This window comes from Drosophila grimshawi, unplaced genomic scaffold, assembly GCF_018153295.1.
Source record: "Drosophila grimshawi isolate 15287-2541.00 unplaced genomic scaffold, ASM1815329v1 contig_44, whole genome shotgun sequence".
NCBI lineage: Eukaryota > Metazoa > Arthropoda > Insecta > Diptera > Drosophilidae > Drosophila > Drosophila grimshawi.
In genome coordinates, this window is record NW_025063240.1 from 17844601 (window position 1) to 17869422 (window position 24822).

The following is a 24822-nucleotide window of genomic DNA, read 5'->3' on the forward strand; positions in this document are numbered from 1 at the left end:
AACGATAGGCCCTTTTACTGTAAACTCAACAATATATATAAAGGTGTTTTTTTAAGGTAATACATACATACCTTTATTTAGTTTTGCATATTTATTTGGTGCTTAAGACAATCAGAAATAATAATAAATTATTAAGAGCAAATATTTATTATCACTACTTTAAAAGATTCGAATATTCAGTTGGTTTTTATGCAACTCTATTTGAATTGGCTTTGATAAGCATTTCAAATTTCAAATTTGTTTGGGTTTGGCGCGTTTTTCGTCGATTTGCTTTGTGCTCGTCATTCGTTATTGGTTATTCAGCCCTCGACCATCTGCCGCTGTTGTTGCTGCTGTGAACATAACCCAACTTTTGAGGCCGAACAATACATGACGTATGCATGCAAGTGTGAGTGTATATGTGTGTCTGTGTGTATGTGTGCCTGCGTGTGTGTGTGTCTCTGTGTGTGTGTATGTGCGTGTATGCGTGTACCACCATGTAGCATGCCATGTATTCTTAAGGAGCTACATGGCAACAGCCCGCGGGGTGCATGAAGTAAAAACTAAAGCATTTGCCATAAGAAATTGTGTTTGATGCCAATTAAAAATACAACTCCCGAGTCGAAGAAATTTAAGATAATAAAGCAATGACTGCTTTCACTTGATTTTTATCTATGACTGCGGGAGTCTCACCATGTGTGAGTGCAGCATATACATGGCAGCCATTCTAGCATACATGGCAAATGAAAACTGGTTCTTGAGCAGGGGCGCAAGAGGGGGTTAAAAATAGAAAGCCGCCCCACTAAAATTGCACCCGGTTGGAATTTTCAGCAAGGGCAATTATATAAGGTAATCTTCGAAAGTTAATAAATAAATAAAAAATACGATTTCAACAACTCTATTGTTCAGTGTATTTGACGAGTTTTATTTAAAATTAATATTAATTTACGAAATGTTTGTTCTTAGTTTATTGTGTACCAGTTTTTTTTAAATTTTTATTATTGTTATTTACAATGGGCGCAACATTTGGAGCATCTGCAGCGGAGGCATCTCCACTAGAGTGCCGGATTCCGTATGCTATGGTTCGATCTTGCGAATCTTAAGCCCGGCACCGACACTGGCCACCCGACTAGTGATGAGTGTTGCGGGTGAGGCGGAGGAGCTGATATTGCTAAGGGCTGAGGAGGAGCTGACCAGCTGAGGCATCAGCGGATTGCTGGTGGTGGTTGAGGTGGTGTTGTTGTCGCCGCCATTGGCGCCATTGTTATTGTTGTTGTTTGGACTGGAGGAGGCGACGCCGTTATGCAGGCGACGCTTCAAAACAAATCGACGTGCATTTGGGCTCGTCATCACAGGTGAGTTGGTTGCTGTCGTTGTTGCTGCTGTTGCTGTTGTTGAAGTTGCTGCCACAATGTGTTGCCCGGCCGTCGTCTTGGTCGCTTGTGACTGCTGCAGTTCCTCGGCCGTGGGATCGACTTCCATTTCGGTGGCTGTGCTCTCCTCGTGCTGTTTTTGTATAGACAATAACTGAATTAGATTCACGAATTAAGAATGGCTCTAGGGATTGCTTACCACATCGCTTGTGTGCTCCTCATCGTCGTGTCCCTCCTCCTCCTCGAACTCGGCGCTCTCCGTCTCCTCGGGATACTCAACAAGCTGGCCATTGAGCGTGGGAAACTCAATGACAGGCAATATTTGACGTGGCTGCTGTGTGTTGTTCTCGTCCATCAGCTGCTGTATCAGCTGGGCAATATCCTCGCGCTTCTTGGTGACGGTGAGGTAATCGAACCAATTGGTCAGCTGCTTGATGGGCAGGCGGTAATCCTTGATGGGATCCTTGAAGAAATGCTCCACATACTGTAGCAGATACAGGCCACAGTCGGTGAAGTTGTTCTGTTGCGGCACCTTGACGCCATGACCCGGCATATTATCCTTGTTGAAGATGTGCACCTGCGCATCCGGTTTCTTAATCTTGTACTCGCACGTGAGATAATCTCGCAGCGTTGCCACCACACGACTGCGTGAGGCGCCCGCCAGTGAATCAAAGATTAAGATCAGCGGCTGCTTCACAGCAGGCATATCCTCGCTGGATACTCGAGCTGGGCCCGAAGACGATGCTGTTGTGGTTGTGCTTGGTATTGGTGTTGCTGCAGCTGATGTAGCTCCACCTGCAGCTGGCGTTGGAGTCGCATCCTTGCTGGTAGCTGTTGGTGGTGGATTCGAGTTCTCGCTAGCCTCGCTAGCCATATCACTATCATCGCCCTCGGCTTCATCTCGTTCGCTCTCGTCATCGCCAATCCGGCAAATTTCGCTGGCCATGGCGGGAAGTGTGACAGTTTCGCGCTTTGACAACGGCGTAATGGTTGTGCTACCAATCTGGAGGGCAACCTTCTTGCCGCGTGGCCGTTTCAGCTGTTGCGGCTCCACGGGCTGATTCGTGTCAAAAGTGACGGGTCCCTTGAGGCAGGGGAAACAAATGATGGCAAGGAACCAATGCGATTGCTCGTTAATCGGCACAATGATGAAATCCTTGTCAAAGATGTCCACCAGTTTCGTCCACTTTTGGACGCGTGCATGACGCTTTTGCGCCGCCGTTTGCTTCACATCCGTTGGACGCGTCAAAGTCGTGAGGCGTTTGTAAAAGAAGGTGCTGAAAATGTGAGTGCGTTCACGCAACGCCTCCGGGATGAGAGTGTTGCGCAGCCAGAGCAGATAGAAATCAATGATAATATCATTTAGATACGACTCCTTGGTCAGGCACACATAGTCCTCCATGCGTATGCACAGTCCGCCGGTGCCCTTGGGCGGATACATCAGCAGACTGACCTGCTCATCGGAGCGCAGTTGACGCGGCGCCAACTGTGTTGGTTTGTCTAACGCCTTGCGATCTGAGTCCGCAATACGCTCAAAGATTTCCGCCGCATCACGAGACGAAATCTCATCCATAAAACTAAACATCGACTTGAGTGTTTCGCGTGCCGAAAAATTGATCGAATCAAAGAGCAAAATTAGACGGCGCTCATAAAAGCTGCCCTGCTTGAAGCCAAATTCTGCGGTGAAGATTAGAGAAAAAAATTGGAATACATTTAAATGTAGCTATAACATATATAGCTTACGTTCATTGGGGCTATCGTCGGGCAGCTGGAGTTGCGTCTTCACATATTGAGCGCAGGTCTTCAGCATGTAGAGAGTGACGAGGGGCTGCGCCTGCTCGTAGCTGGCAAAGTGTGCAACCACCTTGATCACTTCTCGCTTATAAATATGAAGCACGAACTTCTCCTCCTTATCCTGCAGTAGGCCCATTATGCGCACGCCCTTCGACGTGAAGGCGACCTACACAAAACAATTCAACACTCAATAAGTAAATAATAATAGAATAGTGCAAAAAAGGAGGATGATTTGTCGAACTTACCGGTTCTGTAATCTGAAAGCGATATGGCATCAGGCGCATACATTTGCAAGGCAGCTCGGTGGTAAATGATTCGCCATCCGTCAAATCGGATAGATCCATAACATCTCCACGCACAAAGTCTGCAAATAAATAAAATTTCATCATTTTACATGTGATTTTTTTGTTTGCTTCTGGCATCCCTTTGCACTGGCGGCAGTCACATTTTTTCCAACATGTTTTGTTTGCTGCACACGCTTACCGTCGTCTTCCATGATTAAATTACTATATTTTTTATTTCTAAATAAAACTATATTGTCAAACAAACGTCATAACAGGATGTAAAACTAGTTAAAGGCAACAAAGCAGATTGCAATTTCTTATAATGCAATGCAAATGCAAAACGCGTTCGTTTTGCTGTGCGCTCTGCTTCTTCTTATTCTGCTTCTCCACCGTCTTCGCATGCTCTTTTTCTGAAAAATGGCGTGCTGCCGAGGCGCACTCTGGCGTCTGTTGTAGGCAACTACAAACTGTGTACGAAATCGTTGCCAGCTTGAAAATTACGGCACAATCATGTATATAGTTATTTACTGTGTGCTGCTGACAGGGATGCAGAAACTTTGGGCACGAAATATATTTCTTGGGCAATTAATGAAAATCACGACATAAATTAATAATAATGATTGCTAGTTATGAATCGTTAAATGGATCCGCTTTGCAGTTTCAACTGCTTATATGAATATAGAATATGCAGTTAAATTGAAATTTTGCATGCTATTCTTTCATTTTTATATATAATAATATCATAATAATACTAAGAATATTTTTATTTGATCGCTTACCTTTATAAAGCGCTTCCTCATCCACCTCGGGCAGCGTCGGATCACAGGCAAATGCAGTTGGTAGTTGATTAGCGTTTCCATTCGAATTCCGATTAATATTGTTGGCAGTGAGCTGTGGTTTACACATCATTAATTAATCATATTTTACTTAAAATGTGATCTTTTTCTCTTACATTGTTGGCATCGCCTTTAGCCTCATCCTGTTCGGCTTCATCCTCACTGCTGAGCAGGACGACAGGATCTGCTTCCGCTACGCGTCGTCCGCTGCGCGTACGTCCACCTCTAATGGCCATGCCCCTGCCCCGCACATTGCTGGTGCCTGGTGCATAGGTGGCACCACCGACACCCACCTGTTTGAGACGTGCCAATTCACGTTTTTTGTCCGCCGCTGTTGCCGGCTCGCCAGATAACGAGCCCGCGCCGGCTAGGGATGCTGCTGAGGTATTCGACTTGGTAACGTAGGATTTGCGTTTGGGCGGCTCCTGGAAGACACGCTTGCAACGCTGGCATTTGGCATGATCCATGCCCGTGAAGCCGCACAGCTGGCAAACGGCAAAAAAGCCGTCAATCAATTTGGGTCCATCCGTGGGCGCAATCACTGCGCCGGCGGCGGATGATGCGTTGGTGACCACTCCAGCGGTTCCAGCGGCATCTCGCTTAACCTGATCCGCAGCTGCTGCGGCGCCAGCAGTAGCCAATTGCTGGCCGTTGTTGTTAAAGGCTGGCGTTGTTGCCGTTGTTGGTGCTGCTGTTGTTGTAGCTGCTGCTGCTGCGGCTGCTGCTGCCGCCGCTGCTGCGGCATTCTCCTGCTGTCGATTCATTTGCAGACTCTCTTCTGCTCTTGAGATGAGCTCGCTGGCCGATTCGTTGACGGAGAAGCCGACGGTGACGATAAAGTCAACATTGGCTGCACGATGCTCTACACACTGAATGGTGGTTGTGTTGTCGAAGGGAACAGATACCTGCTCCAGCAGATCCTGTACTGTGCACGACTCCCGTGGCAAGGTGAACGTAATCAGACGCTGCTCCCCCGAGGCGAGTATGACCAACATTTTGGCACTGTTTCGATCCCTATCCGCAATTGGTTGACCAGCACGATTGTTGAGCACATGCTGCGAATGAATCTCGTAGTTGTTGTGCGATGTTTGCTGCACCGATGACAGCTGTGGCGGTGGTGCTGCGGCAACTGCTGCGGTTAGCACACGTTGCTGTGGTTGTAAAATGCGAGTGGCAGCTGCAGCACCAGCTGAATTGGCTTGTTGCTCCTGCTGCTGTTGTTGATGTTGTTGTTGCTGCTGCTGCAGTTGCTGCTGAGGTGCCTGTGGCAAGGCTTGCGTCAGCTTGGGCCCCGTTCGCACTAGAGTGCCTGGCGTCGCCTGCCGCATGGGTGTCAATCCAGCCGGGCCTGTTGGTGGTGGCGCCGGGGAACTGACTATCGTCTGCCGTTTCTTGTATTCCGCCAGGGACATGCTGGCACCGCTCGCTGTACGCAATCCTGGTGGCTGCTGTTGCTGCTGCTGTGGTTGTTGTTGTGGCTGCTGTTGTTGTTGTTGCTGCTGCTCCTCCTCGCTGCTGCTGTTGTTTGCCACCGTACTGGGCTGGTAGTAGGTTGTGAGCGTGGTGCTGCCAGCCGGTGGCAGCTGCATGGGCACAATGCCACCAGCTGGCTTCTGTTGCTGTTGCTCCTGTTTCTTCACCACCACAGCCTGGATGCTCTCCTCGAGATCTAGTCCCATGGTGGTGGCATTCGGTGCTGGCGCAGCTCCTGCTGTTGGCGCCGGAGCGGGACGATAGCGCACGGGTTGACGCATCAATACCATCTGTTGTTGTGGTTGCGGCTGTTGTTGCTGCTGCTGAGGATTACCGCTCGCATCGCTGACGACATGACGATAGACATGACGCGGCTGCAGTTGCTGACCCGGTGCCGTCTGCTGTCCAATATTCGTTATCGTTATCTGCTTGGTCATCTGTGTTTGGGTCACAATCTGCATGGTCTGACCGACCTCGCCGGCTGCACTAGTCTGCACCAGGGTCTGGGCGCGTGTGGGCCGCACGCCCGGCTGACGCATCGCACGCACCAGGTTACCTGCCACAGTCTGGACGCCGCCGCCACGCGGTCGCATGTGCCGCACAATGGTGGGCGTCAGGGCTGGTCGTGTTGCAATCACAGTCACGGCTGGTTGTCGAGCAATGACGGCACCGCCACGCGTAGCCTTGCCGCGAAACGGGGCACGCACTAGTTGTGTGCCGGTGGCTGTGACCAATTGTGGTTGCGGTTGCACCTGTACTTGTTGACCTTGTGGCTGCTGCTGCTGCGGCTGTTGTTGTTGCTGCTGCTGTTGTTGCTGCTGCTGTTGCGGTTGTAATGGTGTCTTATGCAATTGCACTTGCTGATAGACAACGTTGCCGGTCGGCTGTGGCACCACACGCGTCTGCACCAGATGTGTTTGTGCCTGGAGATGTAGTTGTTGTTGCTGCTGCTGCTGCACGTGTTGTTGCAGCACGTGCTGCTGTTGCTGCTGCTGCTGTGGCGAGGTGGTGTACACGACCCGATTGTTGTACGCATGTATATTGATTCCCTGTTGCGGTATCGCCGTCGCCTGTCGCATTATCAGTTCCTGATGCTGTGGAGCTTGAATCAAGACCTGCTGTCCCGTCGGCTGCTGCACAATCACGTGTGTATTGTTTAGCATCTACGAGTCAATGAAAAACATATTTAATTGTTCAGTATTATGCGTTGTAACAATTATTAGTTGGTTTTTAAACTTTAAAATAACATATTTGTCAACAGTTTAACTCCGATTTGTACGTAATATTCGGCATGACATATATATATACATATTATTCACATCTTGCTACAAATATTTCTAAACTATAAGTTGGATTTGCATTCTTTAGTCTTTAGCAATCTACAACTACAATTAATTCTTGTTGCTTACGCTTATTTGGCGCTGTTGCTGTTGAGTTGTCGTCATGCGATAGACAATTTGGGGATGCTGTTGTTGTGCGGGTGATGTTTGCAGTTGCAACGTTTGTTGCGGATGCTGTGGACTTTGCAGCAGCTGCTGCTGCTGTTGGGGACTGCCCTGCACCATGGGGGTTGGTTGCTGTTGATAGGCGGTATGTTGTTGCTGAGGTTGATACTGTTGCTGGTGTTGTTGTTGCTGTAGGACTTGCTGCTGCTGTTTCTTTTGTTGCTGCTGTTGCAATTGCTGCATGGAAGCGTGCTGCACAATTGTGCTGGGCTGCAGCACTTGATCCGATGTGTAATAGATTTGCTGCGTGTGCTGAATGGCGGGCTGTTGTTGTTGCTGCTGTTGCACATATTGTTGCTGCTGTTGCTCGAGACGCAACTGCTGTTGCTGCTGTGCCTCCTGTTGCTGTTGTTGCTGATAGTGCACCTGCTGATGATGCATAACCACCTGCTGTTGCTGCTGCTGCTGTTGCACTTCCTGTTGCTGTTGCTGCTGTTGCTGCTGCTGCTGCAAGTCAGCGTTTATAATATAATGGCTCGCTGTTGCCGTTTGCTGTTGTGGCTGATACTGCGCTGGTGCCGTTGTCTGATAAACCACTTGCTGCTGATCACTGAACACTAGCTGCTGATCCTCCTGCAGCACCAGATTCTGTGGAATGATATTAATCAAATGAGCGATCAATTTTAAATTAATTGTTGCAGTACAACTTACGCTCACGTCGTCATGCGGCACTTGTACCACCTGCAAATCTGAGTAGACTGGCTTCATTTCCATGTCGTCGCTGTTGCTGTGCACTATGTAGCCTTCCATGGTGTGGCACGCTGCACGCTGCAAGGGCAACAAATTTGTTATTTATTTGTACGTCGTCTGTGTGACGTCACATGCCTTGTTAAAGGCAGCAGCGCAATTTTTCTTTTTGCATCATCTTCTTTTTACCTTTGTGGGCCTTGGCTTATTATTGTTGTTGTTGTTGCTACTGTTATGCGTTACAACACACGTTTTGAAACACACACTCGGCTCATTCGCACTTAACTCTCAAAGCATTTTCTTTTCGTGCACGATTTCAGTCAAAATATGCCTTAGCATCTAATTATAAACGCAGTTTGCATGAAAATTCGCTTTCTTTAACAAACACCAAAGCAACGAACAGGAATCAAATATGGCGTTTACTTGCAGCTGGCAATGCCAACAAGCGAATGGCGCATGACGCCATCTAGCGACCATTTGGGCGGCAGCTGTTTACAAAACATTTTCAGTGTTGCGTTTTGTTTTGCACTTTATCGACGTCTGCTTCTGGTGCGTTTACGTCTAATGTATAGTGGGACCACTATCTGGCATGTAGAGCACTGAGCGATTTTTGTGGTACCACTAAACACCCGAAAGCCACTTATCACTGGAGTTTTCTTCATTTTCACACTATTTCTAACTAATCTCGAACGAGACACTTTTGACCGTATAAAAACCATGATCAGCGTTATTTATTTGTTGCAATGCACACGTAATTTGCTAAATTATAGTTCGATTTAATGCCAGTTTGAACGTTGTCTTCAGCAGCGCGAAAGGAGCGCGCAGCTCTTGCGAATTATTTGGAAGAGGAAGATGAAGCAACAACACACAACGAAGTAGTAAGGTAAAAATAAGCGCCAGAACGTCCCGATTGAGTTGGCAGCCCTGACAACTCAAATTTAATTTGACTAATAAGCAACTATTTAATTAATATGTTTTAGTAGTATAAGTTTACCAATTTATATATATTATATTTTTTAATGGTTCTAATACAAATGAGAAATTAAACAGAGTGAATCAATATCATTGATAATAATAAGCAATAACTTATTATTAACCGGGCAACAGCTGCGCCGTTAAGCCAAATTTAATGTATTTTGTGCAAGGCTAGTTGACAACGCCAGTTCATGACGTCACATTTAGTTTGTTTTTTCCCTAATAAATGAATCATCCACAAAGAGAAAAATTAGTAAACAGTATTTGAACAATTACCGAAGTAAGCGACAGATACCAAGATGTTCTCCAGTGGTCCCAACTACAACAAGCTCAAGACAAATTTGCGTTTGGCGCAAAATCGTCTCAAGTTGCTCGAGAAAAAGAAATCGGAAATAACGCAAAAGTCGCGCAAGGAAATTGCTGATTATCTTGCCACAGGCAAAACGGAAAGGGCTCGTATCCGTGTGGAGCACATTATACGGTAAAGTCAGGTAAATTTAGAGCACCAGCTGAGATATACTCACGCTGCATTCGCTTCCAGGGAGGATTACCTCGTGGAGGCTATGGAAATAGTGGAAATGTATTGTGACTTGTTGTTGGCACGTTTCGGTCTCATCCAGCAAATGAAGGAACTCGATGCTGGCATAGCCGAACCCGTGTCCAGTCTTGTGTGGGTATGTCCCCGACTGCAGAGCGACATTGGCGAGCTAAAGGTCATCTCAGACATCTTTGTGCACAAATATGGACCGCAATTTGCGGAGCATTCGCTCACCGCAACTGGTGAGCATTTTGTATCGGAGAAGTTGATGCACAAGCTGACTCTGCAGGCGCCGCCCAAGCTGCTCGTGGAGAACTACTTGATAGCCATTGCAAAGAACTACAACATTGAATACGAACCAGATCCACAGGTCATGCAGGAGGAACAGAAGCCAGATCCACAGGCACATCTCATTGATTTATCAGATCGGAATAATCTGAGTGGCGGTGGTGGTGTGCCTCATCCACCTCAAATGGGTTTCATTGGATATCCGGCAATGCCACAATTGCCGGAAATGCCAGCGCCACCCAGTAGCAAGCCATTTAATTATCCACATTTCGGTGGAAACGGCGGCGGCGGTGGTGGTGGCATGGCTGGGGCCTGTGCTGCTCCAGCGCCAGTTCAACCGCCGCCACCATTTGCATACAACATACCGCCACATCAGCCACCGCCGTCGCAGGGCAAGTGTGCCGAGGAGAAGGATTTGAATACCAATTTCATCAATGTAAGTCAATGATTATAAATTATAATTATAATGATAACTTGGCTAATTGAGAAATGCTGAAATTATGATCTGCCAGTATTTAAGTAAAGTAGCTCTATAAGAATGCTTTTCTTTCACAAACTAGAATCAGTCGTAATTTAAAATCAATTGCGTTTCAATTCTCGAGATATCATTGTAGTTATTTATATACATAAATCTGTATATAGTTGGCTTGAGCTGAGCTCTTTGCATGTTTGTGCATGATTTTTTGGGCAATTGCAGCATGAATCTGATCCCAAGAATAAGGAAGCGGAGGCCTCTGGCTCTGGCAGTCCGGACGAGAACATTTTGGTACGTTAACCAGGGCATGGTCTATCTAAACTAACCTGCTTTTCATTTCTAACCCAAAAACTGTATCTGATGTCACTCTCTTGTCGCACTTTCTTGTGACGTCACGGCGTGTCTGTAAGTGTAGAGATGGAAATGAGTCTTCCTTATTTCTGCTTATCTATTTTATATATTCGTTTCCTGCTTTCGTCGTCATCGCTTTTGATATATGTACATATTAATATATATTTATTATTTGTTCCACTTATGATTTGATTTGGAATTTTTCATGTTTTGCATCACAGCGCCCCAAGCCGCATAATGATCCACCGCCACGTTACTCCTCGATTAATCCCGCTAATTTGCAGGTCGCCGACACGTTCTTGATCTTAATTTACGCTTGACGATTGACTTTAAATGCGCCCATCCACTAAATATTAATTTAATATATTTCCTTTATCGCTGCAGAATACCAACAAACCGAAACCTCAACCACGCTCCAAGCTGCCACCGGGTGGACCCCAATATCCCAGCGCACCGCCAGCGTTGGATATGCCATCGTTGCCCAATGTTCCAAGTGATTTGCCCGATGTTCCAGGCGGCGGCGCCGGCAAAGCTGATGACGATGAGATTGATTTCGATGAACTCTCACGTCGTTTTGAGAATCTGAAGAAGCGCAAATGAAGCAACAACTGCGACGCACCCTTTAATCCCTATACATTCAGAAATTTGTTAATCTATATAATCCCAATACATAAATATATTTTGTAAAATTCGTTGCGCATATAAAAGAGCGAGATCTTGATGTCATCCTTATAATTGTGAAGTCATGTTCAATTCCGCGTCATCGAACATAGGTATCCCATGCAATATTTTTCGATTTTTAATCATTATTTGTCGACAAAAATAAGAATCTGTGCTGTATATAAAATATCAATTCGTTTCCCAACTAGAAAAGCTCATCGCTCTCCACAACTTCCTTGAGTTCGAGCAGTTCCAACAGTCCTTTACCCTTGGTTTCGTTGCGCACCAGTTCGTCTATGACGCGATACTGCCCGGGATCTATCAGTAGTGTCAGATGAAGAGTTGCCTCCTCCCACTCTTCGTGCTCCACTGTGTTGGCCAGCTTGATAACCGAGTCCTTCAGCTTGCCGCCACCTTCTTTGCCGGCAAAGCTGACGCGCAGTTTCATGCGAGATCGCTCAATCGGCATGTGTTCGCGCAGCATTTTAATGGCCTCCAGTGTGTTCTGCTTCGTGTTCTTGTTCATCTTCACGGAGAAGTGGGCATCCTTGAGAGATTTCTCAATGATGGTCGCTGAATAGGGACGACGTGTTTCGGGATTAACACAAAGTGCAGCGACACCATTCACAATGCTATTTAGCTGCGAATCCAAGACGCTCTGTCGCTCCTTCTCCGACACCTGAAGTTCACCTTTGCTGAGGATCTCTTTGCAGATTTCCGTCTCATCTTTGGCACCAAAAGCCTTCTGCAGTTCATCCTTTTTGGCTGCCTGCCCTTTGGACACATTGGTGAAAATTGTGTGTGTTTGCAGCACTTCATCGATGTCCTTTTCACTGTGAGTTACTTGTTGAGTTAATTGCAGCGCATGCTATTTTGTGCACACTTACCTGTTGTTGCGCCAGGACAACACCTTGTTTTTATAGCAGGCAATTTCGAAGCGTTTGCCAGCCTTTTTCAGCCGGACAATGGCTACATTTGTAAGACGTATTTGATTCGTGGGCGTGAATATCTTGGACATGTTGAAATGATTGCTCAGTGTGACCGCAGACGGCCAAACCAAAAATACATATACAATTGTCAGAAAAATACCAAAAAATAAATACCAAATTCGCCGCAGCTATTCGCGTTCCGCGTTTGCCAACACTGCACTGAAACCAGTTTCGGTTTGTTTTTACTTTATTTGTTGAATATTTTTGTGTAAAACATAAAACTTTAACAATATCTGCCTACTTCTTTTCTGTTTGCTTGCAACGATTTGCAATTGTGTGTGGCAACAGGCGGATGAGGCACGCCCGCGTGCTGCCAGACACAACAACAAGGCAGCACACATTGGATTTGTTTAGCGGGCCTCAAAAACTCCAAACTTAAATGAACCAAATCATATTTATCATTATCATATCATATTAAACATGCCCATCCACTGTGCTTCCTACAGATGTGGCGGCTCTGTGCAGTCGGACATTTCGCTTTCCGGCTCGCATGGGCATGTCTCCAGATCGTCGGGTATGCAACCTTCCTCCTCGCAGATGCCCGCATCCGTTGCCGACGTCTCGGACTCTTCCTCTTTGTAGCCAATGTAGGTGGAGGCACGCTGCTTGATAATCTCCAGTATGATGGCTGTGAGTATCTCGCGCGAGTCGACAATGTGACCGACTTCTTGGGCCACCTCGGCGGATAGCCATGGACAGACTTCCTTCATCAGCTGCTCCTTCTTCACCGCATCGCTGGCCGGCTCAATGCTCTCCAGCACCTCGGGCAGCAGGCTGGCGATGTGTCCCTGGAGTAGCTTGGCCGCTGTGACGCTCTTCTGCATCTCCACATCCAGCTCCTTGGCAATGGAGTCCTGGCGCAGACGGCGTTCTTTCTCAGCGTGCAGACGCAGTTCCTCTGCCTCCAAGCGCCGCAACTCCACCAGCTCAGCCTCGCGCTGGGCCAGGAATCTGTAAGAAATGAATTTAAATTTATGTCATCTTTTTAAAATGTATTCCTCATGCTTACAGCTCCTGCTTGCGACGTAGTGTATCCAGTTCCATTTCATGTGCCACCTCCAGCATGCTCTGCTCTATGCAGGCATCCACCATTACATCAATAATCGGCTGAGCTTCCGCATCAAAGTGAAACAGTTCGTCATCTCCGATTTCGGTGCCCACATCGACGCCCACTTTGGCGGGCACATATGGCGGCGTTGGCGGCTTCTCCAGAAATAGATCGGTTTGTGTGTCGACCGAGTATTCGGGCGGACGTTGCACCAGCTTCTCCAGGTATTTTTCCGTTTGCATGTTTTCATGCTTTCGTCCTTTGACTGGCGGCGGTGTGCCGAGGACATTGCGCTGATTGCGGCACTGCATCGATCGCTTGCGTAGCATATTGCGGCGCCTAATCTCGGCAGTCTTGTCAAAGGGGTCAACCTCCGCCTGCAAGTAATACGAATGCGATTAGTCATGGGTCAGGGTTGCTTCAACCAGCTTCAACACTTACAAGCATCGACGGACTACCAAAGTTGCTTCCCTTTATGACACGTCGGTCGTACATCATGTTCATGTAGGGCTCGGGCGGTGGAACGACGGGCCTGCAATGAATTTAAGACGGACACCACCAATTAGCAAACCTCGACCCAGTTCAATAAACTCGCGCGTATTTCTTGACTGCTTATTATACCCTGTATTACATTACAACCAGAAATAAATTTGAGTATTTGGCCATTTGGGCACTTTAGATACGTTTTTTTTAAAGATGTGCTGGGCATTTTCAAGTAAAACTCTCACGACAGCTTATTTATACTTGTTTAGACCTAAATCTGTTGCACTCTGCAGGCGATAAACATCAAATTTGTGCATTGCACCACGACCCGCTAATACTAGAATGGGGCGTTAGCTTGTCAAGTCATCTCCGATACGAATCAATTTCCTTTAAGTTCAGTACACTTTTGGGTCACGTAGGGTAGGAGTTTGCACATAGCCGACTTTCAGCACCACAAATCGGAATTAAAGCCTCTTGTGCCGCACAGCTTAAAGAGCGAGCAAAGGAAGCGCACAAGCAGTTGCCCCTGGACTGAACTGGTCAGTTATTTGTGACTTGCTTATTTATATGTACCACTGCGGTGCATAGGTGGTAAATGGTACATGGCATTTGGTATATATAAGTATATAACATTGTCAGACATTGCGCTCCTTTTATGCGCTGGAACCTGAACTCGTGACCTATGCAAATTTTTCAGCTTGTTGGGGCTGAAACTGGCCCACAAACAGGAAGCGTATGTCTACTGTCCGCTTGCTAGAAGCGGAGCAAACGGGGGGTGCTACGACCAACTCTCTGGGTCTGGGTCCCCAAGCACAAAGCAATCAACCAAAGTGACGACTTCAAATAAACGGAACTGCGCTGTAGAAATGAAGTTCAGATGGCATGAGAAGTCTTTGTCAACTTTTTTGTTTTTCATGCTTGATTTTGTATTGTGGTTCTAAATCAGTTTTATAGTGATAAAAGTGATAAAAGACGGACAGTCACCAGGCATGTGTATGAGAGTTGCTTATTTTTTTGCACGATTTTCTTTGAGATTGATTGTTGATTAAGTTAAGTCTAACACATGATCAACATTACACTTTAAAGGATAATAATATAAGCATTTTGAAAAGTAAAGTTGATCATATCTTAACAATTGAATAAAAAGAAAAAAGTAAATAAAACAGTTTAAATATTCTTCCATATCGCATATCCTTTCCCTTAGCAGTGTGTAAAATTCGTCGTATAATAAAATATATAGTATATAATATATATTCTCATCTCACGCTATTTACCGATATATTTACTGTATGCTCCAGTTTTGTTGGCTTATAATAATTGCTTCAACTATCTATTCAGACCATTTCCAAATACTATATATGAAAAGCCGAAAGGACAAAACAAAACTTACTACATATGTGTATACAAATACAATATGCTCGTCTACTCATAACGACTTTTGTATTTATATTCTCATGCCAAAACGTATCGCACATATGTCGTCTGTGTAATGTCCTGCTGCCTTAATTCCCTCTTAGCTGTGTGGATTTTTTTTTGAATCGGTTCGGTTCGGTTTGTTTTTGTTAGGAAAATTTCCAACTATTGTGGCATTTTTTGTTTTTTGCTTTTACCATTGTTCCCAGCGATAATAAAATCATGATTTAAATCATTTAAGAGTGGGAGAATGAGTGTAAGGAAAGTAGGAAAATTTGTGGGCGTGCTGCATGACATACCGCGATGTCGATGTCGGAGTGGGGAAAACCATTTCCCTACCGGACGCGGCAAATAAATTAATCAACGCTCGACTTTAAAATTCCAAACGATTAGAAAGTACATTTCGAATCTATTTGTTCACATTTCAATCGATAGGAGCTCCTCGTTGGAGCAGCCGTAACATAAAAAAATAATAGTAATCCACTCAACCACCAAACCACTAAAATGAACAGCCCCCAAGGTACATTGTGATAAATACGAACTAAATGTATACCCTGTACGTATTATAAAAGAGAGTATCACAAAGGAGAGCGAGATATTTCCGATTCAATTGAATATGTACATATATTCTTTATCACGTCATCATCCATCAGCTTGTCTATATGAAATCGATATGGAAATATCAACAGGGGGATTTTTAATTTCAATATTATACTTTTTGGATAGCCCCTGCAGGAGACGGGGTGTCACCTAGTCGGGTACTCTCAATTAAAACGCTTTTAATTATTCCTTGAGTATTTTTTTTGGGGACTGGAGACCCTTTGCTCTTATTACCTTTTGTCGCCGTTGCGTCGTTGTTGCAGTTGCTGTTGGAACTGTGCCTTGGTTATGTGCAGACCACCGGCGAGCGATTGTGATTGTGAATCGGGTTTGGAGGAGGCCACAGCAGCAGCAGCCGCGGCAGCTGCCACAGCCGCTGTGGCACGCACTCCATTTTGTCGTGTGGAGACTTTGTTTTCTTTATCGGCTACGGGAATCTTGCTACTGCTCTGGTTATTATTATTAGTGTTGCTATTGTTGTTGTTGTTCGGGTTATTGTTGGCATTGTAGTAGCTGTGTAGGATCATAGGATAGGAGGAGTAGGCATAGACATGGCGTCGCAACATCGACGCCGGCAGCATCTGCAGCTCATGCGGCGGTGGCAAAAAGATGCCCGTGGGCACAGTGGTCTCGAAACGAGGACGGTCCATTTGGCGTGTGGAGAGCCAGGCGCCGCTGTTGTTGATGCCAGCGCTGCTGTGACTGCTGCCACCGCGTCCGTAGTAGTTCTCCTCCGGCGCCAGAAAGCGCAGCTTGTTACTCAGCTCATCGGCAAAGCTGCGGACCTCCTGAGTGCTGCGCGAGAAAAACGAGCGAGTTGTCAATGGTGGATTCGATGTATTCGATGTGCTGCCAGCGGCGGCACGTTGTTCAACATATTCCGATGGTTCACGGATTGTGGGACGCACAATGGCCTGATTAGGCGGCTTGTGCTCGTAGTCCAACTCCACGGAATTGTGTAGCACAGAGAATGCGTTGGTGACTACGTGCTGGAAATTGTAGGGACTCTGATAGCGTTGAACGTTAAAGGATTGCTGGTGCTGGCTGTTGCTGCTGTGGCTGCTCCGTCCTGGTGCATAAGGATAGTTGCTTGAGAAGGAGAAATTCTGTGCACGTTCCTGTTGCTGTTGTTGTTGTTGCTGTTGCTGTTGTTCCTGTCTATTGTTGGGGAAGTGTTCTGGATTTGTGTGCTGCTCGCTGCTGTCGTTCGACTCTGGCATGGTCCGCTTTAACTGCTCTTATAAATAGACTCAAGACTTTCGCACTCCAACAACACTCACGAAAAGTTAATCAATACTTTTTTTTTTCTTTATGTTATGCTGCCCCTTTGTCCTTTTGTTTGTGGTTAAAAGGACAGCAAAGGAGCACGCGTTACCGTAGCGCTCTGTTCGACTGGCGAACGCCAAATGACCGCTGGCAACACTCGGTCCTCGGTCCTTGGTCCTCGGCCCTCGCTCGCAACTCGGCCATCGCATGGTCAGTTGGGTACTCCCGTTCCCCCTCGTCCTCCTCCCGACACTTGAGGGTGTAGTGAGTAGTTAACCACTACAGCCGACTGTTGCCGCACAATTGAAATGCCGCCAAAAAAAAGGCGTTTTTACCTAGAAGCCTTTTTGCATGCCGCATTATGTATTCCGTTATTCGTATACAAGTTTTGCGAAGTCGTGTTTCTAATTAAAAGTGTTTCCTGGCACATCGTCCTTGAAATTGGCAAAACCGCAAACACAACAAGGTGTTTGTGACAAGCGACGCATTTCTTCGAATCCTCCTTCCTCTCGCCATCAGTCCAAAACCTGAGATGACTTCACGCATTTTCCCACTTGACATTGAAATATGGTTGGGTGGCGCTTAGCTGGAATCCTCTGCTGTCCAGCTAATGTCAATGGCCAAGGTCAATTATAAGTTCCGCCTTAAGCAGCTTATTTGGCTGACGTGTGTCGCTGATAAGCGCAATTAATGAAGTAGAGAATAAAACAGTCGAGCAGCTAAGTCTGTTTCTTGGAAATTATCGAGTTGTTGCACATGAAAGGCGCCACCAAAGGTCGTGTAGCTATTGCTATCTTCAAGGGCAATCAACTAGTTGGTACTATTTAAATAACACCACACATCAATATTATAGGAATTTCTTTTGAACGTCAACATATTTCACTTGAAGGCTTATTAGTTCGTTCAGAGTGAGAGAGATATCAAAAAATAATAAATATAATCTATATTAACCAATTGTCCATTCAGGCAATGATAAGTTATAATTGGCATCTCTGAACATATTTGAGCTTGAAAGGGTCGAAGTTTATTACTCAAATTAAACACTTTAACCCAATTTTTTGTGCTTAATATCAGAGAGATAACAATCAACCTACTTTTCTCACAGATACTTATACACTTGCAAATTAGTGCTTCATTTCAATGACCTTTCTATGACCCGTTCACAATTATTGCAACATTCACGTGTCTATTTTTGCATTTAACGACGTTTATAACTTACTAACTGCGTCAAATTCAGTTTTAATCTACGCAGTTCCCGGTCTTACGGCCCTACGAGGGCTTCCATTACCAGTCAAAATAATGTACGCTTGCGTGCTTCTAGGCACCTGCTGCCCATGCCCCCTACAACAGGGTTTAATAATTTATTTACGCAATTTGTGACTGGCTTTCTTCGGGGACAATAACAACTTTCATTTTCTGTTCATCAGCCGGCATGCCGGCCACAAAATTCATTGACCCCTCTCTATAATAGATGTTATGTATATATATTATGGCTATATTTCTGCCGTGAAACACCCACAAAAAATCTGTGCTGCACTTACTTGGGGCAACCTTTGATTTTGATGGGTTTTGGCTGGCTGGCCCACCAGAAGCTCTGTTTGCAGGGTGGTGCGGGGCACGGTTTGTCCTGCCACTTAAGTTGCATCTCCGTAACCTCCGTGCGTGTCCCGACCGTGCTGAGCAGATCCATGCCGGTGCCTTTGCTGCCCACTGGCACTCGCTTTGGAATCGTTGGCATTATTTGTATTGTATTTGTATATCCACACTTATTGTTTATCTATATATAATTTTTAAGCTCTATTTTTATTATAAAGTTGTAGCTAAATATTCACTGTATAAAAAGTCTGTAAACTGACGCATTTTACAAAGCTTTCGACTTGATTTTTATTTGTTTGTATTTGCACTTTCATCAAATTTCTTAAATATATTTTCCGACATTTCTTATGTTTGGCTGCGTCGTATCCAAAATAAACAACAACTGCGGAATTTTTATGGTTACCATGGCTATTTATTGTCGGCATTGTTGCATTGTCAAACTGTTGCCTTGCATGGGTTGGGATTTGCAGATGCTTCAGCAGGTAAGATACTGCGTTTATCCTTGTAATCAGGAGTACGAGGAATGTTAAAAGTAAACGAGACACATCTTATGTGTAATTTTGCATAACATATGCCTATTTCACAGAAATCTGCTTGCTTTTGAGGAAGCAACAACTTATTATTCATATCTACATAAAAATCATTCGTTAATGAGTAACTTTTAAAATAAAATTGCAATTGAGTATTAAATTTGAAAGGCAAGTAACATTAACCGCGCAAAACGAAACAATTGGAAACACTTGAAAATATTTTAATTGCAGTGCGAAATGTTTAGCAACTGCTTTGCTCTCAGCAAAATAATTCTCAGTTTCACAACCATAAACTGCTTGGAATACTGGTAAGTGAAAATAGTAAGAACCGGATGTTAGCACAGTTTCACTCCTATTATGAGAGTTTCACACCTTTAAACTGCTTGGTATTCACATTAAGCAGTGCATGTAGCAGTTTGAAATGCAGTTCACACAACCGATGTAAGCAGTTCATCGCGCCTCAAATAAGCACGCGGTTTGTACGCGTTTTTCGTGCGATTTTTGAGATTCGCGAAGGATATGGTGCATTAGAATCGCAAGGAACAATTCTAGCGAACTGCATTCCAGGATTATGTGATCATCTAATAACCTAAACACTTGTAGAAAATTTTGCTCGCTTTCGAAAAACAAAATTTGAGGCATACCTTTGGGGGCACACAGACGACGAGAAAAAGATTGTATCTTGGCCATTTTCGCGTCGTTAGAATTGCAATCGGACTCGATCGAGAAATATATGCCATGAGTAAAATTCTTTCCATTTTATTACTTAAATGATTTATGTCTATATATCATAATTCATGTTAAACATTTATATTCTGCTTGATCCAGGTAGTCGGGGCATGCACTTAAGTGTAAATGACGGAGCGTCCTTCCTCAAAAGAAGAATCTTAATTGTCTAGGATGTTTTGGATGTGTGCATTTTCTTGAATGATCCTGCAAATATAACATAGGAAACATTTGAGGTACATTCAATATATAATAGTTACTTATAATATGCAATGCGACGGATCTTCAGGATGATGACACTTTAAGTAATTTTAAATAAAAGATACAAAGTATCGGTTTCAAATTTACCACGATATTCATCTCTACCTTATGCTGCAGATACATGCATTGAATGAATTATTCACGGCAATTTAGTGAATCTTTGATAACGCTTCTGCTTTAATCTCGAAAACGCAGCTCATTTCATATTAATTAGATTCCCCTGCCAAAGCGATTTTGTATCGATACATGTTATATTCTCAGACGCTTGTCATTTGACCAGCCCTTGCAATCTGATCTGGAAAGGTATATGGGCAAGAACGTTTTGTTGAAATTACATGGCCTTACTTCATATTGTTTTGCCTATTCATTAACGCTGAGACGCGCTGGAGGGCACTCATTGAGCAATGACTCGCCTGTCAACGATGACGTTTGGCTTTATGCCCAGTCGGAGTCGGGAACGGAGTGGGGGAGGGAGAGGATATCGTCTGATGGGGGTGGGTGATAATTGGTGTGCGCGTGTGTCGCCCTGTTTGCTTCTGGTGTCCTTTTGTTTGTACCCCTTTGTATGTACATACTTAAATTCGTATGACTGCCTAATAAGATCACAGGGAATGGGCCGAGACGGAGCAAACATCAATAAGTGCCATGACGTTTGACATTTAGCAGCAGCTAGTCCCCTTGTCTGGCATTTAAAAGGTTAATGATGCCCACTCGAATGGCCACACAGGCTCAAAGCCTGGCGACGTCGATGACGATGATGACGACGACGACGTCGACGAAGACAACGACGGCGACAAGGCTATTGATAATCTTCGACTGCAATTTCCACAACTTTTGTTGTGTTCGATCATTTGCAGTGATAGGTAGACGGGGCTACCTTTCTGCGAAGGGCCCACAAAATTGTTGTGTGTCCCACTGTGTTTGTTGTCAAACAAATCATTTACAGATCTTTCTGTTCAACGCACATACGCACACACACGCGTAGGTGTGAGCTGCAATTTTCCAAAGAAAATCTAAACACCAACCAATCTCGCACACCCTCTCCCTCTCTCTGTCTCGGACAATTGAAGTCTCGCACTCGAGTTTTGATTAATTTATTGCCCTATCGGGTACGAGTGGAGAGTTCGTGGTCGAGGTGAGGCTGAAATAAACTATCTTGGTACCGTTTCAGCCTCATAAAAAACATTTGTAGATTGTTCGTTTCTGCGGGCCGTTTGCGTTTTTTATGAGTTATTCATATGGCTTGGTGGCGCCATGGCAAATAAATAAAAAATTGGTGTCATAAAAATATCGCAGTAACTGTAAAAATGATTGATTTCTTCTAAAACAATATTTTCAAAACTATCATTTATAAATATTTTCATATTTTAATTAATCAATTTACTTCAGATCTGTACAACTGGTTCTTACTAACAACCCAACTAAGTAACATTGGGTGAAGCTAAGAAGAAACCGCATTAAATTTTATTCTCAATGCATAGGGAAAAAAGTGAATCTCAGTTTGCTAAATGAACTTTACACTTTTTGTTGTTCTATTTCAATTTAGCCAGCAGCTTCTTTTTCTCGGTTTTCGAGTTTTAGTTTGTTTTTTTCTGTGCTAAGGGTGCAGAGTGTGCAAAGGGTAGTTGGACTCAATTATGAGAAAACGGTTCTGGATTCTAAGCTGGGCCCTGCCGCAAACATTCGCATCAATTATGCATACGCCAACGCATTCGGCATTTTGGCACACAGATGCAGTCCAAGCTAGCTAGAGACAGAGATACAGAGAGAGAGCGAGGGAGAGAGTAGGAGCGAGAGAGAGAGGGAGAGGGTAAGGAAGGGACATAGAAACAATGGCCTGCAGCACAAGGGCTGCCTGCTTGTGCATCCTTTTTGTGCTGGCCTAAGCCACAAGTTTACCGCATGGCAAATTCGACGAATTTCCTGCGGTTTTGAAGCATTTCGGTTGGTTGGATTGGTTTGCTTGGGTCAGTTGCAACTTTGATTGCCAGCGGGGGGTTGTTGGAGGAGGTGGTTTGGGGTTGAGGTTGCTACCAGTCGGTCGCTTGACCGCAACAGCATTGGTCGAATTCAATTTATTGTAAATGGCAAAGGATTTGTTGCGACTCAAGGATTTGTGCATTCTGAATTTGTGTGCAGCTGTGCTGAGGCCTAATTTTGAAAGCAGTTGTCATCGAGAAATGGGGTATCTCTTTCTCTTACCACCTCCCCGCCCTCTCTTTCTCGCTCTGCTCTGTCGTTAACATGGCACATCCGCATGTCAAAAATGTCGCACAAAAATCAAATATGTCGTCAGAGGGGGCAGTCAAACAGACAGGCAGACAGACATTAAGACAGATAGACAGACATGAAGCGTACCAGGAACCCAACATGTTCGGGGCCCTCGGCCCAGACCCAGACCCAAGACTCCACACAGAAAATCCAAAGCGAGCCAAGCAAAACTCAATAGCAAATTAGCAATTCCGATGCGGCCATTTATATTGTTTATTCTTATTGTTGTTGTTGCTGTTGTTGTTGCTGTTGCTGTTGTTGCTGTTTGCTGTTTGCTGTTACTGTAGCGGTTGACGAACAGACGATCGCGTTTTTATTTTTATTTCATTTTCTATTTGGTTGACTTTTTTTTTTCGTTTTGTATGTTTTTTTTTTTTTATTTTTTTTTGTTTTTGTTTTTATTTGTTTTGTGCGCAACGCTTCAAATAAACGCAGTTGTTTTTAAATTATTCCGCTCTGTAGTTTGGAAGCGATCGATGTTGTCTGTTATCAAGTCCCGACCCGAACCCGAGCCCGAGTCCAATGCAAATTAGCTTTTGGAGTCAGGGAGCAGTCAGGGCATTACAATGTCTAATGTTTGACTGACTGACTGAGTGAGTGACTGACTGAAGCAGAACTATCTATGCTCACTTACCTCGCACATCTGTCAGAACCTCCACCCCTCTTCCAAAAACAAAAAAAAAAAAAATGTTAAAACGTTAAAGAGCCATTTGTTTTGGCGAATGTTGGTAATCAATAATACCAGAAATATTTCAGTCATGCAAACTGTCCCAAAAAGCAAACCCACAAAAGCTTTGCGTGCTTTGCATTTCTTATAATTATATTTCTATATACATATACAAATATATATATATATATATAGTTGTGAACGTATATATATATACGTAGGTATATATGGGCTGTCATTAAAAGTCAAGCAAAATTTGTTATATATGTTATGATTTGGGTGCGCTTATTTATTTATTGTGACCATTTGTGAGAGTCGCTAAGCCACTAACGAGTTTCTCATTTCTTATTTCTCATTTCTCGCACACACACACACACACACACCTGCAACACACGCAAGTGGTGTTCTGACACCGTTAAGCGCCACCACCTGTAGCCTAGTAGCGTTGCATGGGATAAGTATCACACTTTCACTTTGTGTCCAGGACAAGTGTTTTCCCAGAAGTGTTGTACCTGCTGCACTTGCAATTCTCTTGCCACACTTGTCTTGTGATTCTTGGAAACGGTTTGACGTTGTAAATGATATTGTATTGGCTGATCGTAATCGATCTTGTTCTTAGTTTTGTTTTGGCCTCTTTGTTTTCGGTCATAACTCAATTAGCCAGAATATGTTTTGAACAAACTATGTGTACCGTTAGTCGTGAGATCTCTATTAGAGGGTGTTCATAATAGTTTGACCACACCACAAAATAATAGCCTCGTTGTCACTTCCGTTTCACCTGGAAGCAATGAAAATGTGTGGAAAATGTGGTTCCTACATGGGAGTTTATGGAGAACAAGTGTTTAAAGGATGTGCGTGACTGTCATCAGATGGGATATGAAGATGTGTCACGTAATGTTCGTGAAGGCGTGGGTTCCAATCGAGACACTATAAAGATTTGAAACGTGTGCTGACGAAAAGGAATCGTCTTCTTCTGGTGAATGTGAACAATACGACAACAATTTGTCTGGTTTACTGCGATCAGTTTGGCAGCGAAGATAAGCGAGAGAATCTATAAAAATAAAAATAAGTTATGTAAACGGAAGTTTTAAATCAAACAGGATGCGAACTAAACGGAAGTTTAAACGTTTCTTCTTGGTCTTTACTTGCTAAGAACTTTTTTTTTAATCAAAATATATATACATTCATGCAAATATATATATTGGCTATAAATTGGAAGCAATCTTTCGAATGAATATATTAAGCATCATTTAAGGGTGCTCAAAATTTAAAATCCATTCACTAATTTATTGAATATTTATATATTCAACAGTATTTATGATCCAAATAAAGCACATTTTAATGCCTCTTAAGACTTGGTTTTGTAAACAACAGTGAACTGCAATAACCTCTTAAGGAATTAATAATCAATACTAATATATAATTTTTTGTTGGTGAAGTAACAAATTAAATACTCTTAAGTCGAAAGTGTTAAGCAATGTGTACTTTCAATGTAAACAGTAGACATCAGTAAACAGTTTCCACGCTTTATCCTTTCGTCATGGGTCCCATAAACAGTAGTTTCCTCAATTAATATCATAAAATCTCTAGATTTTATAGCAATCTGCTTTTTCTTGCCTGCTTATTTTTACGATGCATACAAATTGATGTTTAATGATGCCCTTTCTCATACTTATAGGAGATGCCATATCTACTCATAATGCATATATGTATGTGTATGTGACGGAACGATCTCACTTCATCAAACTTTCAAC

The 24822-nt window shown here is 44.1% G+C and overlaps 4 protein-coding genes across 9 annotated transcripts; 1 reads left to right on the top strand and 3 right to left on the bottom strand.

Moving 5' to 3' along the window:
- Positions 1 to 866: 866 nt before the first annotated feature.
- On the bottom strand, positions 867 to 8441 carry LOC6557562. Of its 2 annotated transcripts, XM_001983787.3 has the most exons (9): positions 8121 to 8441; positions 7896 to 8012; positions 7149 to 7832; positions 4383 to 6902; positions 4210 to 4321; positions 3392 to 3510; positions 3096 to 3312; positions 1552 to 3029; positions 867 to 1485 (listed from the first exon to the last, which is right to left on the bottom strand). In XM_001983787.3, the coding sequence occupies exons 2-9, from the start codon at positions 7992 to 7994 to the stop codon at positions 1057 to 1059; spliced, it is 5658 nt and encodes a 1885-aa protein (XP_001983823.1). In that variant the 5' UTR covers positions 7995 to 8012; positions 8121 to 8441; the 3' UTR covers positions 867 to 1056. The 2 variants fall into 2 exon arrangements, with proteins under 2 accessions (XP_001983823.1, XP_032598837.1); XM_032742946.2 differs by lacking the exons at positions 4210 to 4321; positions 4383 to 6902; positions 7149 to 7832; positions 7896 to 8012; positions 8121 to 8441 and adding an exon at positions 3630 to 3805.
- A 280-nt stretch (positions 8442 to 8721) lies between these two features.
- On the top strand, positions 8722 to 11268 carry LOC6557551 (IST1 homolog). 4 transcript variants are annotated; one of them, XM_032742963.2, is made up of 6 exons: positions 8722 to 8814; positions 9188 to 9387; positions 9448 to 10168; positions 10430 to 10498; positions 10780 to 10842; positions 10943 to 11268. In XM_032742963.2, exons 2-6 carry the CDS (start codon positions 9206 to 9208, stop codon positions 11156 to 11158), a joined length of 1251 nt encoding a protein of 416 aa, XP_032598854.1. In that variant the 5' UTR covers positions 8722 to 8814; positions 9188 to 9205; the 3' UTR covers positions 11159 to 11268. The 4 variants fall into 4 exon arrangements, with proteins under 4 accessions (XP_032598854.1, XP_032598855.1, XP_043071498.1 ...); XM_032742964.2 differs by lacking the exons at positions 8722 to 8814; positions 10780 to 10842 and having other exon boundaries at positions 9108 to 9387; XM_043215563.1 differs by lacking the exons at positions 8722 to 8814; positions 10780 to 10842; positions 10943 to 11268 and adding an exon at positions 10623 to 10700 and having other exon boundaries at positions 9108 to 9387.
- A 50-nt stretch (positions 11269 to 11318) lies between these two features.
- LOC6557180 (ribosome maturation protein SBDS) lies at positions 11319 to 12255 on the bottom strand. Its single transcript, XM_001983785.3, has 2 exons — positions 12106 to 12255; positions 11319 to 12051 (listed from the first exon to the last, which is right to left on the bottom strand). Exons 1-2 carry the CDS (start codon positions 12234 to 12236, stop codon positions 11424 to 11426), a joined length of 759 nt encoding a protein of 252 aa, XP_001983821.1. The 5' UTR covers positions 12237 to 12255; the 3' UTR covers positions 11319 to 11423.
- Positions 12256 to 12376: 121 nt separating this feature from the next.
- LOC6557518 (radial spoke head protein 3 homolog B) lies at positions 12377 to 18799 on the bottom strand. Of its 2 annotated transcripts, none has more exons than XM_001983784.3 (4): positions 18559 to 18799; positions 13697 to 13787; positions 13217 to 13632; positions 12377 to 13158 (listed from the first exon to the last, which is right to left on the bottom strand). In XM_001983784.3, the coding sequence occupies exons 1-4, from the start codon at positions 18753 to 18755 to the stop codon at positions 12648 to 12650; spliced, it is 1215 nt and encodes a 404-aa protein (XP_001983820.1). In that variant the 5' UTR covers positions 18756 to 18799; the 3' UTR covers positions 12377 to 12647. The 2 variants fall into 2 exon arrangements, with proteins under 2 accessions (XP_001983820.1, XP_032598858.2); XM_032742967.2 differs by lacking the exon at positions 18559 to 18799 and adding an exon at positions 15986 to 17046.
- Between the last annotated feature and the right edge of the window lie 6023 nt (positions 18800 to 24822).